General features: G+C 41.0%; 1 protein-coding gene across 1 annotated transcript in view; it reads right to left on the reverse strand.

Annotated features, from left to right (window-relative positions):
* The window catches only part of Msp300 (Muscle-specific protein 300 kDa), a 170,090-nt gene that overhangs the window by 42,596 nt on the left and 108,610 nt on the right, over positions 1 to 18,884 (reverse strand). Inside the window, exons 31-37 of the mRNA XM_073082697.1 lie at positions 16,951 to 17,743; positions 16,700 to 16,858; positions 16,412 to 16,624; positions 16,052 to 16,327; positions 5,574 to 15,482; positions 3,597 to 3,704; positions 42 to 215 (exon numbers count right to left, since the gene is read on the reverse strand). Coding sequence (XP_072938798.1) covers positions 42 to 215; positions 3,597 to 3,704; positions 5,574 to 15,482; positions 16,052 to 16,327; positions 16,412 to 16,624; positions 16,700 to 16,858; positions 16,951 to 17,743 — 11,632 coding nt within the window. The remainder of the gene's footprint in view (positions 1 to 41; positions 216 to 3,596; positions 3,705 to 5,573; positions 15,483 to 16,051; positions 16,328 to 16,411; positions 16,625 to 16,699; positions 16,859 to 16,950; positions 17,744 to 18,884) is intronic.

Here is an 18,884-nt window from a genome sequence, read left to right on the forward strand (position 1 = left end):
TTCAATACATAAAACAATAAAAATATGGTTACCTTTCTTACCTGGATGGTGATAAGGCCCTGCCGGGCCTGGGCAAGCAACCTGGAGATCCTGCCCTTCATCACGATCAATTCCTTCAGCAGCGCCTGCACTTCCGCCTCCTGGCGGTGCTCCATGATTTTGTGCTCCAGAAGATCCGCCGCCTCCTCACACTTGACTAGAACATCTATCCCCTCCTGGAATTTTACGTTTAAATGTATGGTTTACAGACCTTTATAAAAATTGTTATTTTAAAGTACACACGAAGATTAAGAGAGAATTTGAACCAATAAACATTATTTATCAAGTTTAAAATGATATGAGAATACAATGAACATTTAACACACTAAAATAACACTTAGACAATATTAAATAGGAATGGTTTCCATTCCAAAATAAATTGTTTATTACGTTTGAAATCAAAACCGACGCGAAAAAATAAATAGTGACCAAAAACAAACAATGTTACCATTGTGCAAGAATAATAAAAATACTTAAATGAACATAAAATGACTTAGATAGATAGACTTAGATTATCATACACAATTCATACGTTCATTATTAAGTAAATATAATTCAAGAATTTTGTTTGAGAAACAGAAATAGACATTACAGCATAGTGGATAGATGCTAAAATTATCGATGGTTTCATTCTTTATACAAATATTTTTAACTCTTATATGTAACCCTGTGATAAGGCCTTATGCATTGAAATTCTTGGAATAATAAAATACATGTCTCATACAAGTAGAGGAGAATGATGTCATTGTACCTATCTCACTTCGAGTCACGTATACGATACTATATATGTGTATTTTTAGCCTTTTATTTGATATTAACAAGATATAATTTCAAGTTATATTTTATTTGACTTAATTACTTAATACTTATTGAAGTATATTTGAAATACTTACGATATTTTAATTTGTATATGTTTCATATTTGAGCAGTATTTCATAGTTAAAGCAGTAATAGCCTAATGGTTAAGAAACTCGGCCTCTCGATCGAGGGGTCCGAGGTTCAAATCCCAGGCACTTCTGATTTTTCAAAGTTATGTGCGTATTAGAAATTACTTATCACACTCAAAGGTATTTGAAGTCTACCAATACGCACTTGGCCAGCGCGGTGGACTATGGCTTAATCCTTCTCATCCGGAGAGGAAACCCGTGGTCAGCAGTGGGACAACAATGGGTTGATGATGAATAATATTATACATCTTGTATTCTAATTATATTTGTAGTAGCATTAAAATTAACGTAACTGATGCAAATGAGAATGTTTTAAGTAGCAGACGGTTTTGCAATCCACATAAATGTAATAGCAAAACTAACTCATCAACCATAACAAGATTATTATGTTCCAAGTCAATTAGGTCGACAACTAAAGCTTTCAAAGTTCAAAGCCGAGCAAATACCGTGACAGACGAAGCTAATTTAAAGGCATTAGAGATATTTATAGTGTTACTTATCTAAAACGATGCAATAAATTTCACGAAAATTTATGGATTACTTATGGCCGACCGTAAATATAGCTATGTTCACATAACGAAGGTATATTAAACTAAAATTGAAACGACTTCCTCATTATATTTGTCCTAATAAATAAGTATCAAAGGGCTGTTTATGCTGTTTATAGTTTCATGGAAAATGACATTTGTAACAGGAAAAGGTCAAAATTCTAAAATACCTTGCGACGCTTACTGTATATCTTTGTAATAATAATTATTATACTAGTAAGATTCGCATATTTTTAGGTAAGATTATAAGAAAAATAGAAGCCAATGAGGATGTGGTCTACTGACAACGATGATATCACTTACCGGTACTGTCGCCCATAAGCTTAATCAACCACAAGACAACAAAGGTAGAAGACTTTGTGGTTCGACTCCGAAGGCACCACCGCGACACCTATTTTTGCCTTATAACAATAGTGTTAAGCGCTGCCGTCTTCCGCTTTGAAGGATGTGATAAGGGAAACATAGTTTGTTCTCCCTTCACATCACAATTCAGCATAGCTTATAAATGCTGTAATGGTTTAAGAAGGAAGTGAAGCGGGGCCCTCCCAACTCAAACCGCGAAGGATCCTACTTTAGTTTCTCTTCCTTATATATTATTTTATCACCTATTATATTTAAAACATTATATTATCCGTATTAAAATGTATTTCTGCATAAAAGCAAGCCTTCTGTGTTCTGAGTAGCCGGGTGTGGCAAGGCTGACTCACTATAAGGAATACTTTTGAAAATTGAATTCTTAAGGATATGCGACCCGTTTGGAACCGATTTCAGGATAAAATCCTGTCTCCAAGTTATATCTCAGAGATGGAGTAATTAATCAAATTTATACAGCATGCCCGTTCGTAACTTCTCCGTGCTGGTGTTAATATTATAATAAAAGATTTAATTTACCCAAAATCCTTTTCGATCATAAGCTCGTCACGTAAAACTCACACAACTTTTTCAACACCTTTTAATTTAAAAATAATGATTTAATATCAAACGTTAAATAGAAAGATTAAAAACACAACCACTTCTGCTTTTCTTTAATTACTTACTCCAATATTAATAAATCGGTCGTCAGCTAATCGATTATCGGAATCGAATAATTCGCTCGGAATAGTCGGCTGGTTTCGTTCCGCGCACTATGCGTTGATAGTATCGCGAACCAGTGCCCTACTGAGCGATGCCAAACACAACACTAGTGTATTATTACCGCGCAATGTCGTAACTCGTGAGTGTAGGTACGGTGACATCATTAATGAACAAAATTCATACATTCAACAATCTCACGGCCAAGGCGCGAAGGCATCGTGTGCATCGTGTCAACAATGATACAGCGAGGGATGATATAATAAAAAAATATCATGACAATGATATAAAAACTAGTATAGGAAATGACGTATCCTTTAAAATAGTGAGTACTGCTCTCAAACATATGGTTCGAGGGACGTCTGACACAATTAAAGATACTAAAAATGAAACCAGAATGCCATGTGATGATAGCACCAACACATTTAGCCCGAATACGAGAAACATAGATTTTAAAACAGTCGATGATCTATGCATCAGTCCTCAGTACCAATAAGTATTACATACGTACGTATTTATATCGGACTGACGCAAGAACAATCATGGATTCTAGTTTTGTTTACATTGAGATAATGGATACAGCGAAATTGGGAATTATTAAATTGCAGGGGAAACCCAAAACTTTCCAGTTAGCACAAAACATATTGATAAATTGAAAATGGATTATAATTCGGTATGTGTTACATGCAATTCATTAACGTAATTGTAGACTTCATATATTATTCGGAGTACAGTTCCTGAATTCTCTCCATTCCATTAGCGATATGTTATCTTCAAACGGCCCAAAATATACCAGATATCCCAGAATGAAGGCAACATATGCATGCGGATATATAACGAGCCCGAGAATAGGGACGGCTGTAGGCGAATTCTTGTCCTATTTTGATACGAGACGCAAAACTCGCATACAAAGTTTGATGTTTAACGAAGGAACTTTGTAAGTCATATTTACACGTGAAAACAAATATGAATTATTTACAATGAAACTTACCCGCAGTCCTTGCTCCATCGCGTCCAGACTCTCGTTTGGCAGATCTGAGAGATTTGCTTGAACTATCCTGATCTCCTCGAGCAGTGTTTCAATATCGTTAGATAAATCCTGAGAACACATTTCTTTATTAGCCACACGCTACGTCAGTCAACAGCGACGTGGAACTGCGAGATGCGAAAATAGCTTCAAGTGTGAATTCGATTGACATATGGGATTTACATTTAGATGTATGATTTACGGGTTTGTGATCATCGATCAGAATCAATAAAGCTTGATTCGTGAATCAAACAATGTCTATTGCTAAAGTTTTAAGGTTTCCATATATACGTATGAATGTACAAAAAACAAATATAAACCCATAGCATTCCGAGCTAAGAAAATACGTGAACATGAACATACTACACAAAATACGTTTTATAAAAAATATACGCACGTTTTCTAGCGATTGACAAATGAGCGTCTATAAATAGTTCCACGACAATTCACGTAGTTTTATTTTTAATGTCTCTAGCTTTTGTATCATGTACTTCGCAATCTCAGAATTCCACATCGTTTGAGTCAATCGAGGGTAGTCCATTTTGAATACCAGATGCATGGACTGGTGGCCAAATATATAAATATTAATATAAGACAAAAACTTAATATTTTATACAACAACATTTAACATATTCATTCATTTGTAAATTACTTACACTACTTACATTACATTAAGTTACATATCAACATTACAAAATATTTATATATTTGGCCGTAAGTTAGCAACACAATAAACAACAACGAAAATCGCATACACATCCACTAGATTATGTTGGCATGACATGCTGGACTGGATCGAATATTTGTCATTCTGTTAAACATCTATTAGGGCGTAATACCGGGGCTCTAAACTAAGCAAACATCCGTATCAAAGAACATCATACATCGTAGAACGCAGGCTTAGGAAGCGTTTTTAATTTTAATTTTTGTAAGTTAACAAAACATTAATCAAAATTATTCATTCTGAACTCATTCATTTAGATTGAATACAAAAACGATATAATAAAATGCATTGTAATTGCTGAAATTAATATTATTATTTTTTGATAAAACAAAAAGTAAAGAGCTTTTAAGTTATTAAATACATTTAGGTGTTGTAAATCGCGTGAATGCGTGTGCTTGCGTGTATTAAAATTAGACGATTTACCACTGCTGTATGATTTTTCATTTGATACGGAACACTGACAAATTCTCAAATTACATTATCATAGAATAAAAAATGTATTATTTCACAGTAAAGTACAATAATCACTTCTGTGAATAAAGATGAACAGTTATTTTATAATACCATTTACAAGTTATTTGATGGTATTTATTTATGGTTATAATTTTGGGTATTCAAACATTTCAACTTCAAACAAGGTATCTAGAACAGAAGGAATCAAAAGCATTCATCTATACATTACATGACTGACCTGGGTGATACAATGGTTGCAGACATTTAAAGTCAGCCGTTTCCTTCTTTGCGTCATTACTTTAAAGCCCAAATAAAGCATCTAAAAAACTCCAATTAAAGCGTCAATAATGTCGTTCGTCTTGTAGCAGTCAAATTTTGGCATTTCTGCTTAAATAAGGGTAAAACAAAAGCGAACAGTGATATAGCTTAAATAAAACAAGAATTGCACAAATATTTATTTTATTATATCAAAATTGTTTTAAGATTTGAAGGTTAATCCCGTTTTATTTTAGACGACTAGACATGACTAGATTTGTAGACACACGCTATACAAACACTACACAAACTAATTTGAAATGCGTAAACACTAATGAGGCGCCCGCGCATGCCAACAGTGGCGACTACAAGACGATCGGCAGATTTGGCAGACGACAACTTACGATACAGAGATTTGTAATAAGTGAAATTAAAAATTTTGTGAAAATATCATGCCAAACATAAAATATAAATTGTAAAATTGTACGATACGACGGTAGCACAGTCACCTTGGCGGTCGTCGGGGTTCCTTCCTCTTCCGGCGGCTCCTGTGTGGGTGGGGGAAGGGTGGCCGGTTCAGAGGGTGGGGCGGTTAGTATATCCTCTGGCATGTCGCTACCTAACCGCGGCGTGTCCTCGCTTAGGATACCCGTCATAGAATCTGTAGGTGTTTCTAAGCTTAGATAAGAGCTTTGATCTTTCCAGCTGCAAATTCCGCCGGGTAAGTCCATCGAAATATAGTTAGAATCAAAAGGCGAATCGCAAGGTCCTCTGGGAGTGTTTTCATCGGTATCGGAAGAATGGCCGGAGCCACCGTTTCGATCCCTGTCTTTATCATTTTCGTCTTTGATTTCGATGTCAGTGTTAGTAATGTTTGGTGTTTTAGATTTATTAGCCAAGAGAAGAAAGTATTGACATTCCGCATCATGGTATAAATGCTTTTCAGGCCAAAATGACTTGTCTTTAAAAAGATTTTCCTCTACACCGACGTCGCTATCTATGGAACCGTCTACGATTATGTTAGATTCGGGTACTTCTACAGGTGTTTCGACTTGTTCGTCATTTACAGACTTATCTACTGAAATAAGTTTAGATTTTTGCTCATTTAATATTTTTTCCGCATCATCCGTAATGAATTTATCAGTCCAAAAGTTTTGGGCATTTAAGTTTGATATGTTGTTAGTAGGGGAAGAAATGTTAGCTTGTTGAGAGTCAGGTGTGGCGATATTTTCTACGACAGTTCCTGTCACTTCTGATTGTAAAATATTTGTTTCTTGTGCGACTGCATAATTTTCTTTTGGAATATCAACCATCTCAGAAATACTTCCGCCCGTTTCATATTTATTTTCACTTAAAATAGAGTCAATTACACTTTCACTTATATGTTTATCTTCCATTATATTTTCTTCTTTACATTCTTTATGTTGTTTAACTGGTTCCGATTTCATTTCTGTTAATACATCTTCAGGGTCAGGAGAAGCAAACGAGGGAGTAATGCTATCCAATACTTCATCATGGTGTTCATCAATAGATACGTTTGTCTCTACTAATTCAATTGGTATGTCATCGCTCATTGCTGAATTATCATTTTCAGGTAGTAACATCTCCTCAATTTCTCGTTGCAAATCTGCCATTTTACTTTCTAGCGACTGTTCTTCTGTTATTTTGTCATCCGGCACATCTCGCTGTTTTTCAAAAGAAATTCGTTCTTCTTTCAAAAATTCTTCTACTGTTATTTTTTCATCAGTAAGCGTATTACTTGTATGCAACACGGTAGGAGGTAGGTCAATAACTTTATCTTCCTGGCTATCTTTAATGACGTCCGGCTGTATCTCACTCTCTGGTGGTTGATCTACCTCTACACTGATGATTTCAGATAAATTACTTAAATCATCCATTCCGGTAGGATCAATTCTCCAATACTGAGCTTCAGAGTAAAACCTATCTTTAACAGGAGTCTGTAGTGACTCAGGCGTGGATATTGGAGTATCAATATGTTTCGATTGTCTGAATTCAGTTTGTTTTTCAAATGCCTCTTGTTCAGAAGAAGTTATCTCCACAGGAGAACATGTATCAGTTGTTTCATCTATTGGAGTTTCAGTTTTTTTATCCTTTTTCTTTTTTTTGCCCTTCTTCTTGTGTTCAACATTTTCTGGCTGTACTTCAGTTTCAACGGTTTCTTCAACTTCCTGTACGGTTTCTTTTACAGGCAAATTTCGTTGTTCACTAGACTTTGGAGTATCTTTTGTTTCTTTTGATTTAGAGGATCGCTTCCTCTTATCTTTCTTTACTGGTTGTTTTTCTTCGTCAGATGTACTCGGAGCCACCTGTGTTACCTTATGCTTTATCTCTTTTTCTTTTGATTTTGTCGCACGACTTTTTCTTCCTTTCGGTGCTGTTTGTGTTTCTTCATCTGAATGGCTGCTTTGTATTGATTCAGCATCGTCGGGTTTTAATGTACTTGTAAGAGCATCAAATCTATTTTCAGATTTGTCACGCACGTCGTTGTTCTGTGGCACTTTAGGTACAGAAACCGACCGATTATCTCGTGACCTAGACCTTGATCTTCTACTTCTTTCAACTGTTATAAATCCTTCAGCATCTACTGGAGCTCTGGGTGGCTCATATCTGTGATGCTCATCACTATCAGATTCATATACAAAAATTACTGGCGGTCTTTGAGAGTACAACTCCTCAACATGCTGATCTAATTTTGATCCTGAACGATCATGCGAACGTGAACTTAATTCTACAATTCTTGCCCACGAGTGGTATCCTCTTTCGTCATATATAATATTTGGAACTCGATTTCGATAATTGACCGGTACTGGAACGTCTGGCATTATCTCATCTATAGGTGCCTGAACGGGATAGTTTTGTTCGTCAATTTCGAGTAAATTTCTTTCATCAGGGTGTTCAGCTAACAAACCTTCGGCCACAACTTCTGCATATGATTTACCTTCATCTGCCATTTTCACCCAAATGTTACCAGGTTCAGGAACAATTATATGACTATCGTCATCGTGAACAACTTGAACTGGTTCGGGTACTTGTGCAATGTTAGAATCCTTTTTATCATCTTTCTTTTTCTTTTTCCTGTTACGTTTTGATTTTGATTCAATATGTTCTTCCTGTCTGGGTCCACTCGCATCAGCCGGTTCCTTTTCTATATTTTCATGTTTTGTAGATGAACAAGATGGTTGTGAAAGATTTTCTGTATTCTTGTTTTGTGTAAGTTCAGATTTAGCTACATTTTGCTCAGTATCTATATTTGCGCGTTGGGTGTCACACTTATTGCTCTCAACAGGTTGATACATGTAAGAGGGTGTAAATTCAGGTGCATCAGCTGACAAATTAGAATACAAAACAGTGTTTGTGAAAGAAGGTTTGAATTCTGGGATGGAGTCTATTTCAGGAAGGAGATCATGCAAACTGTGTATAGGAGATTTTTCGGGGCGTGTAAGGTTGGTTTCAGTTTCTGGGATTTTAGATTCATTTGAGGCAGTATGTTGTAAGTTATTCGAATCATCTGAAGTTATAAGACTTTGTTCCGTACTTGTGTGGTCACTAGGAAGGTCACGCGTATCGATTATTTCTGAATCAACCGTTTCTGATTCAGTTTTAATTAATAATGCCGAGATATATCCAGGATCCTGCGGCTTTTCGGAGGCAGCCCGTGATTCTATGTCCAGATGGGTATCCGAAGATGGCCATTCCGTAATAAAATTACTAGGTGCTGGCCCTGCTTGTTCGATTACTGTAATATCTGCCGGTGATGTCTCTTTTTCAACCATGTCATCGACACTTTGAAACTCCGAGTGTTGTACTTCTTTCGGTGTCTCTGAAGATTTTTCAGATTCATGTCTTTCGATATCAAATGACTCTATTTCGTCAGGTATTTTAACGTCCTCTATTGTTTCTTCTATTAATTTTATAGCATCTTCAACTAGCTCGAACGTGTTACATTCATTTAAGCTAATCTTCGTGCCATCGCTTTCGACCTCAGGGAACATTTTTTTATTAATTGTTATGCTTTCAAAAGGTTCAGTATCGTCAACAACATTGTCGATAACGACAAAGTCTTTCATTTCATCATCTGATATTTGCTGAGCTTCTTTCTCAGACTCGATGTTTTGTTTTATAAGTTCTACATTTATTGAACGTTCAATATCATCCACATTACCGAAAACCACAGGCACAAACGAAACATCTGCGTCGTCAATCGTAATAGATTCAACGTCAAACTTAGGTTCACATTCGAATTCAGGTTTACTTTCAGGAAGAGTTTCGACTATTTGTTGTGAGGAATGAGACTTTGATTCTTGTTGTATAAAATCAATAGTTTTTTCAACTAAAGACTTATTATCAATCGATGCAACATTTATAAGACTTGAATCTTTGCTGATAACGTGAGAAATCATCATATTTTCGGATTCATCTTCAATTTCAGGTGATTCGGGTGAAGTTATTGATTTTGGTTGAGAGATGGGGCCCTGTTCAATTGCTTCAGATGTAACGGCTTGAACTACTATGCTAGATACACCTTGAGGCTTTTCTGCAACATCTTCTTTAATTACTTCATAAGGTGCCGCGGAAACAGAATCGGGTTGTAGCTTTTCTGGAGGAATAAAATTATCTTCCTTAACGATGTCGCCTTCAAGAACAACGTCATAACTTTCAATTATATCCTCTTTTTCTAGGATTTCAGGATTTTCACAGATTGTCAAAATTTGTTCTTCCTTAGGAACATACGCTGAAACTTCTTTTACTGCCTCCTTAGTCAAAGTGCATTCAGGTTTAATATCACTTTCAGACGTGTTCCCATCCACTGACGCTTCTGGAGTAACACTGACAGCTGTTGGAACTTCAGGAAGATTTTCAACGTCACATATTTCTTTTTCCTGAGACTTGTTAGTCAACATAACTGCTAGAGTGCGTTCAGCCTCTTGTATTTCATGATAACTGTGACGCAGAGGTATGAATACAGGCGTAGCTTTCGTAGTTCGTATAGCATCAGCATCTATATCTCTATCGGTTACGGAATCGATAGGTGTTTCAACTGTATCAACCGGGTGTATAATTTGTAAATCTGGTGCTTTCTCGTGAATTTGTTCAGTTATAACAATATCATGAGGCACAGCACAAGGTTCTTGTATAGCAACAAGACGATCAGATGTCACCTCAACCGAATTTTGTTTCTCTACATTATCAGGTTGTACGTAAGACGAATGTGACGAAGCATATAAATACTCAGCGTCCCTCAACTCATGGTAACTAAACCTTGGCGTTTCATATGACCTGTGTGCATTTACTTCGCGAGATTCAGTTGGCAATGGTTGGTCAGATTCGTTACGAATTACTTGCGCATCCTCTGCAATCTCTACAGGTACGTTATTAGTAACTACTTGGCCAGTCACATTAATGATATTTTGAGTCACTATTTGGTCTGTTATAATACTGGTATGTTGAGACTCTTCCGTTTTATCTTCTAGTACAACCTCCGCGCCAGGGGAAGGCTCCTTACTTTGTTCTCTTGATTTAGTTATAAGTGACGCCAATAATGCTTCAGAATCCGCGATCATTGCATAATTTTGCCTTGGCTCTTCCAAATCTAATTGTGCTGATTTGACGTCCACGACATCATGAATTTCTTCTATATTTTCAACTGGCTCACCGATAATTTCTGTTCCATGCAAATTAACAATTTCGTCAGGATTCTGACTTTCCGTCTCGTTCACGTACTCCTTTTCGATATTTTGTTCCGAAATAATAACAGTATCCTCTACATGAGTCTTTAAAGATGCAAGAAGATTTTCTGAATCAGTTAATTCATTATAGTTGTATGGGGGAATTTCTTGAGATAATAATTCACGATCGGTTTCCGGAACTAATTTGTCTTCAGTAGATTTAGTTGTAATATCCGACATTATTGGTTCAGTGTTTATGACTATCTCTAAGTATGTGGTCGGTTGAGGTTCTATGGGCATTAACGTCGGCTGTTTGCTGGATGGTTCTGTATCGTGATCGAGATTCGAAACAGATTTTATCTCAGAAACATCTAGAATGTTTTTTTCAGTTTCGATTTCTTTCTCCTCGGCCGTGGCAACAACTTCTACATTTTTCGTTGTGGAGATAACTTTCGCAAACAAGTTCTCAGCATCATGTAACTCATGATAAGAAAATCTGGGTGGGTTTCCAATTACCATGGTTTCTTGAACCAATTCAATTTCATTCGGTTTTTTAGGACATAAGTCAATTTCGTCCGTATTTTGTAGTTTTTCATCAGTATTAATAGAGTCCGGTATTTTATCAATAACGATAGGGTCCTGTTCCTGTATAATATCTTCAGTTTGTGTCGAAGGTGTTTCAACTTGTTCTGCTTTTATAGACTCTGCTCTTTCTACCGATGATGATTTAAGGCGTTCGTTAACGATAAATTTATAGTAGTCATAATCCAATTGATGTAAATCCAGGTTCATTGAATAAGTCTTCACCTCCTCTTCCAGTTCTTTGTATGGAATTGTGACTTGTTTTTGTACTGGCGGTCGTTTACGTTCTTGAACTGAACCAAAGATGGCCTGTTCCAAGATGTCCTCGATATATTCTTCTTGGTTTATTTCGCTTTCATTTATCAGCGTTTTCGCATTTTCAACGCTGTTTTCGATTGATTGCTTCTTGACCGTCTCTAATTGTTTGCTTTCATCAATTATTTGCGAAAGTGTCTGTTGTGTTTCATCAGCTATAATAATATCTTCAGTCCTTTCTTGGGTCGGTAAGTCCTTAATGATTTCAAAAGATTCTAGTATAGACCCTTTACATATAAGGTGTTGTTTAACACTTACTTCTTGTGTAGATTCTTTTACATCTGGTAATATTTCACTGACAAGTTTAACGTCTTCAATAATGTCTGTTTCTAAAATAGGAGTCACATTAGCATCATCTGAACCGATATCTTGTGCGTCAACTGATTTACATTCTGTCAACAACTCCTCCTTATTTTCTGTTAAGATTTGTTCGCCTATATCGATGGACTTCTGATCCGCAACTTTGTCATCATCTATTGGTTCAGGTTCAATAATTACATTTTCTGTTGGAGACGTTGTTTCTTCCAAGGAATTACTCTTACTTCGGAATACTTTCACGGTTCTGATAGGAGGTAATTTCTTTACTTCATGCGTGATTAAATATATAGTCCTTGTTTCAACATCTTCCTTAAGTGGTTCAATTGTGGTGGCTTCGTCAATCACAAGGCTATCTTCTTTACAAGGTTCTGTGGCAAAGAATTTATCATTGTTATTTTGTTCAGTAGAAACACTTGATAAATTCGTAGAATCGCTTGTTTCAGCTAGTAACCTATCTGATTCACTGATAACATAAGTTTCAGATTTCAATAGTTCTTGATTTATCTTATCTGTTTCAGTGATCTGTTGTTCGTTCTTCTTATCCTGCATGCTGAATTGCTTTTCGTTTTGTATTAAATTCATGATTTCATCCAGGATTGTCACCTCACTAGCTACTTGCTCTGGTTCAACAAAGGACTCTTCAAAATCAGGTCTATTAATAGGTTCAAGAGTTGACTCAGGTATCCCTTCTTCTTCTGCCATAAGGGTATTCCAATCCATGGTAATTAGATTCTTTTCAACTTCTTTAATTATGCTATCCTTCTGAGAACTAATGTCTTCGTACGTGGATACTTTCTCGATTTTATCAACTGATTTTTCTATTTCTTTATCACTAGGAACAGTCTCTTCGTATTGTACAAATTTCGTAACAATTTCCGTTTCATCACTTTCTGCCTTTGCTTTTTTACTTTTAGATTTCTTTTTAGGTTTTATTTCTTTAAACGGACTGGTCTCTATTTCTCTTTCAATAATAGGAGCCTGCTCTTCTAATTTCGACTCTAGTATTTCAGAAACGTCTTTATCTTGCAACTCTTGGGCGTTTGCTACACGTTCCTTCTTTTGTTTACGTTTCTTCTTACTATCTCTATTTTCATGTGAGACCTCAGGTTCATCATTTTCATTTTTGTCCTCTTTATATTCTGTGAAAGATTTACTTTCCTCTTCGGTTGTTGGAGATTTATTACTGTCAGGTTGCTTTGCTTTCTTAGACTTTCCTTTCTTCTGGGAAGTTTCTACTATTTGACTTTCTGTGTTGAACTGATGCGATGTTAGAACTGATGTAGTTGATAATTCAATTTGTTTAACATCTTCTTCGGTAGATTGCAACGTTTCGGTAGTTTCTAATGTAACAAGTTCTGGTGTTTTTTCATGTTTCTTTTTCCTCTTTTTCTTACTCTTTGTTGTTAGTACGCTTTCGTCCTCAATAGCTACGTCCTTTATCTGATCATCTTTACAAGAAATAGTCTCCGTCATAATTGGTTCATTAGATTCAATAGTAACCTCAATATTCTTTTGTAATAAATCTTCAGAAGCGATAAGATCGCCAGAAACACTTGTATCAATATCTTTCTTTGTTTCAACAAAAGACTCTAACTCGAAATTGTTCGATGGTTGTTCCGAACCTTGCTTTTTAACATTACATGATTTCTCATGTTCTAATTGAGATCTTTCTATTTGTAAGAAGTCAATACTTTTAGACTTATCCATTAAATCATCTATAAAACCTTCGTTTGTACTGCTTAACTTAGGCGCAGATTGCAACGTTATAATTAGTCTCGCGTCATCCGTGGACGATTCTCGCACCTGTTTATAGTGTTTAACAGACTTGTCAACAATCTGCTCCACATGTTTATCTTCAATCACAGAAGATTCTGCAGGTAATGTTGTAGTAATTATCTTTTTCTGTATATTATCCGGTTTTGGTTCCTTATGTCCCCTTTTCTTTTTGTGCTTTGTTGTAACTTCCTTTTCTACTGGTTTAAAATCTGCTGATTGAATACTAGATGTTTCAATGGTAACGATATCTGCGTTATTATCTTTACTTAGATCACGAGTTTCTTTAGATTTTTTCTTTTTTTGTTTGTCAGATTCCTCTATTTCTTTAAGAGCCTTTTCTATCTCATCTTCGCTTTCTACTTTGGCTTTCTTGGATTTGTGTTTCTTTTTACTTTTTTTCTGTTCAACATCTGGCGATTGACGTTCCGATACTGTACTTTGTTTAACAGTAGTTTCTGTTATAGTCTCAATAACTGTAGCGCTGTGATTAATTTTTTTGGCGATTTCAACATTTTTAGTTTCGCGAGAAGTCACCACAGTTAATGCAGTAGTATCATCCACTTGAAGAGGCTCAGCATCCTCAAAATCTTGAACTTCAATCACCCTTTTCGGTGTTTTCTTTTTTTTCGTTTGATCATGTACCCGGGTCGGGCGCTTCTCAGGCGCCCGCCTCTGCCTTGGCATATCTCTAGACCGGCTACGTTGCGATGGGCGTTCTGGCCTATCAATCCTTTCGGGCTTAAGCACCGACGGCTCCCTAGATCTAATTTTGGATTCATATTGAGTCGATGGAGCTTTTTCAACTTCAACTACTATTTCTTTAACCATTTCAACCTGTGCCACCTGTGGTTTTGGTAACGAGGTAATGTTTTGTGCTCTCGCTTGCTTGCGTAAGCCGAGTGCTAATATTTCAGCATAAGACATTTCCTGAGAGCGACCGCGTGTGGTCGGGCTCGGTGACCTATCGCGTCCTTCGAAGGACTGTAATTCTCTCTCTGGTTGAACAGAGAGAGTATCGACGGGAGTCGGAACTCGATAAGCGGGTTCGACTGGGACTGGTACAAATTCAGGTGAAACTACGTGCACAATCTCAACGTCCATCTCATTCTCAAAGTCCGGAGGTGTCGAAGTCTGACACTCGGGTGCGGCCCGCGGAACGGGCTCGTACATTACGTCGGCGTCGCCGAGATACGCGGCACTATCACTAACACCGTACACGGTCTCACTGAACACCGGCACATCGATAGGCTCATTCACATCATCGATTCGAACACTGGGCACTTCCATAAAGTCACCGACGGACACATCCTCGACGGGCCCGGGGGGCGAGTCGTCCCGATCGCGCGGCTCGTATAGCATTCTGTGCGTGGGGAGCCGCTGGGCACTGGGCTGCCTGGAGCCGACCGAGCTGGAGCGGGAGCCGCAGCCCTTGACAATCTCGGCATAGGTGGTGCCGCCGGGCAGCCAGGCGGGGCTGCGCGCGCGCGCGGCGCGGGGCGGCGCGGCCAGGGCGGGCGGCGCGGCGGGCGCGGGGGCGGGCGGCGCGGCGGGGGCGGGCGGGGCGGCGGGCGCGCGCGCGCGGCGCTCGGGCGAGCGGGCGCGGTGCGCGCGCGCGGCCGCCGCCTGGCTCACGAGCATGCACAGGGTGGCGGTGGGCTCGTCCTCGGCCGCCGGCGCCGCGTAGTACGGGTCGAGCGCGTAGATGGCCCGCGTCAGCTCTTCGATACGCCGGACGACCTCCTGATACGCAAGTACGGACATTCATCATTTACGAGGGTGTTCGCTAGTCGCGGGGCGACGTGCGAGCTATGGAAGCTGAGGTTCATGAAAGGAAACGACGGTGGCTGCGATCTCGATCGTTTATTAGAACGTTACTATTTAGCGATTAAAAATTATAAGTTACAAGGTAGCGATCGTCGGGAATGACGGTGGCGACCGACGACTGGAGACTTAAGACTAGGGGGCGGCGCCTACGCGTCCCGGAGGGGGTCGGCGTCGGGGCCGCCGCGCTGCACGAGCAGCTTCATTCGTTCGTTCCGCGCCTGAATCTTGCTCTGGAGCGACTTTACTCTTTCGCGACATTCCTAACGGAGGATATCGGTTCGCGAGTTAGTAGAGGGGGAGGAGGAGGCAACAGAAAAAAAATAAACATGAATGCCGAGCCAGTGATAATGTACAGGCGATACCGTCGGGCGGGCACCGGGCGAGCGGAGCCCCCCGACTCGGAGATAAACAAAACTAGAATTTCGCTAGCCACCTACTCGGTCGGTGTCGGTGCGGGTGAAGGCGCCGGGGGCGGCGGGACTCACCTGCTGGTGGCGCTGCGCGCGCTCGGGGTCGCGCGGGCTGTAGTTGGGCTGCGCGGCGTGGCGCAGGCGCTGCTCGGCCTCCAGCAGCTGCGCCCGCAGCCGCGCCACGTCCGCGCAGTAGGCGTCGAGCTGCGCCAGCGCGGCGGCCAGCTGCTGCGCCTGCGCGCCCGTCTGCGCCGCCAGCGCGTCCAGCGCGGCGCCCAGCTCGCGCGCGGCGCGCTGCACGCCGGCCGGCGAGCGCGACTGCGCCGCCACGCCGTCCGGACCGAAGTGCACCTGCCGGACACACCACATTGTACCCCGAGGTTAACGCGACTCGACCGTCCACCTAGTTTCCGATCGGAAGAACATCGCACTCACGTTGAGTTTCTCCACTGCGTAGGAAATCTTCGTCTTCTGTGTTGAAATATCATTGATTAACTTTTCCCTGTGGGCTAGCCTGTCCCTGAGGGGTTTCTTTGCGTTTTGTGGCGCTTCCAAGTTTCTAGCTGTGGCTTCCAGCCAGTGTCCGACGTCCTTTAATTTCTTTTCACATCTCTCCCATTCCTCCGCGAGTTCTTGAAGTAACCCGTTCTGAAAAATAACTTACAATTAAAATATGTACAGGTTTTCAATGGATTTCCAAAAATAAAAAGGAAGATAACAGACGGTTTTCGCTAATTTCTTCTCGACGTCAACTGTCGCATTCTCTGCCGCCTCTAATCTAGAAGGTAAGTCCCCTGGACTCGTGACTCGTTCTATTGCCTCTATCTCCTTCGCCATGTCGGCTAAATTCTTTGCTTGTTGCTTACAACTCTTAAGTGCGTTCTGTAAACAAAAATATAGTATTCGTTAATACTATGTTGTGGTACCCGATTTATTTATTTCGATGTAAGTACGTAACCACCGTTCGAACGTACCCCGTATTCAGTCTGTTTCTGTTGTGCTTCCTGTAAATCGGCCAGCGGTAGCGGTCGGGCCAGGAATGCACGCTGTGTCTCCACCCAAAGCAGGACTTTTTCTAATAGAGCTAAGAATCTGGTCACAGCATCGCAGGCATCTTCTACAGCCGCTTGCCGAGCTTCAAGCTCGCTGCAAACTGCCGCGAACTGCTCCGAGAGCGCCGTGACGGTGGACTGGATCAGTTGCCGCTCGCCGGCGTCGCGGCTTCCCTCGACGATCGCGCGAGCGTTGCGCGTCAGCCGCTCCAGGCGGTCTGCCACGTTCGGCACCTCGGATCTGGTAGCGACCAGTCGCTCTCTGTAGGGTTCGGGGGGAAGGGTTCGGTCCCTTGCAGTCAACTCTGCGGCGCGTATCCATTCTTGAACGCTTTCCACGTCAGTCGCGTATTCGGTGCGAGCGGTGCGCGCGCGCTTCCACTCCCTCTCCTTCTCCTCCATGGCTGCGGCTAACGCTTCTGACGATAATTCTAAAGCGGACAAGTCTTGCGCCACGTCCGCGGGCGCGGACCCGCCGTACCTCCTCCTGCTCTCCTCGGTGAAATTCTTGGTGCGCTCGACTAATTCCGAAACTTGTTTAGACAATTCGCGCACTCCGTCGGCGTTGTCCTCCCCGAATACGTAGAAAGTCCCGACCTTGGCGATGTAAACTTCGATTTGCTGCCGGAGCTCCTCGATCTTCTCCGACACGCGGTCAAATTCGGAAACGATTTCGTCGATCTCCGCGAGCCTCGCCGCTAGAGTCTGTCGCAATCTGTAAAGAATAAAAACACGTTTAGATCACGTATACGGCGGGCGGAGAGTGCGGCTCGTGGCGGAGCGGTAGCTGCCAAAACGCGACGAAAATAATTCAGCGGCGCGGCATGACGCGTCGTGACGCCGCAAGGTCGCAGCGCCTGCAGCGGCCCTACCTTGTCGTTCGTCGGCAGCGACCCGCGGCGCTCCGCTCGCTTCGCCCGCCAGTCGCTCAATGAACCGACCGATAGATTTGCTCGGCGCAGCTAATTTTATCTGACGCTAATGACATCACCCGAGTTTTCGGTGCACCGATGTTTACGTTTCGCACCGGCATATCTACATGGTTTTCGCTGTGACGTGTCCCGCGACCTTGCCTAAGACATGACAAGTCGGCGATTGTCAATGCCTAAACGTATTGCGCAACGAGGACGAGGTGCGCAGATGGCCACCCGGGCCCGAAGCCGGCCGGCGCGACGGCGTGGCGAATCGAGCGATACAAACATTCACGGAGCGGCTGCCCGGCGTTTACTTTTATAAGATTCCGCAAAAATTAAATGTCCCTACACCGCAAACGTGGCGGAAGATGACTCACCGTCAAAAATAATCCCTGTCCCACTAGGATCACTCGATTCGATTCTAGAAGTAGGAATGTACACTGTTGCACGCGTTCGGTCACCCGCACTTTATACACTGTGTCTATGTTTCCATGCGGGTTATTTCGCGACCGGTTAGTCGAGTATTGTTTTCAGGGCGAGCGAAGTCGCCCGGTAGGATACGATGCATTGCATGTGCGTTTGCTTTCTCGAAAATCTATACCGCGTTGAGAAGGCGTGTTCTATGTTTAACCCTCGTTCGGGTTCCAGTTCACACTGAGAGGCCCTGACCCATTAAATGCGAACCACGCATGCGCGGTTCGTTCGGAAATAGTAGTCTACCAGTTTGAATACGTAACGATTATACAGACGTCCCCCGAGCCCGCGTCTGGAACGCCGATCGATCGGAGAATGAGCCCTATGTGCCACGCGTGAAATACAATTTTACTTACGCAGCAAACGGATTTAGGGCGTTAGTTCTCCTACGAATCCTTGAGATTGATCCTATTCCAGTGTATAATGCGCCAGTGTCCGAATCCTGAATTTTGCGATACCCCGAGAGAA

This window comes from Epargyreus clarus, unplaced genomic scaffold (assembly GCF_041222505.1).
Source record: "Epargyreus clarus isolate Ecla_fem2 unplaced genomic scaffold, WU_Ecla_fem_2.2 ptg000018l, whole genome shotgun sequence".
Taxonomy (NCBI): Eukaryota; Metazoa; Arthropoda; class Insecta; order Lepidoptera; family Hesperiidae; genus Epargyreus; species Epargyreus clarus.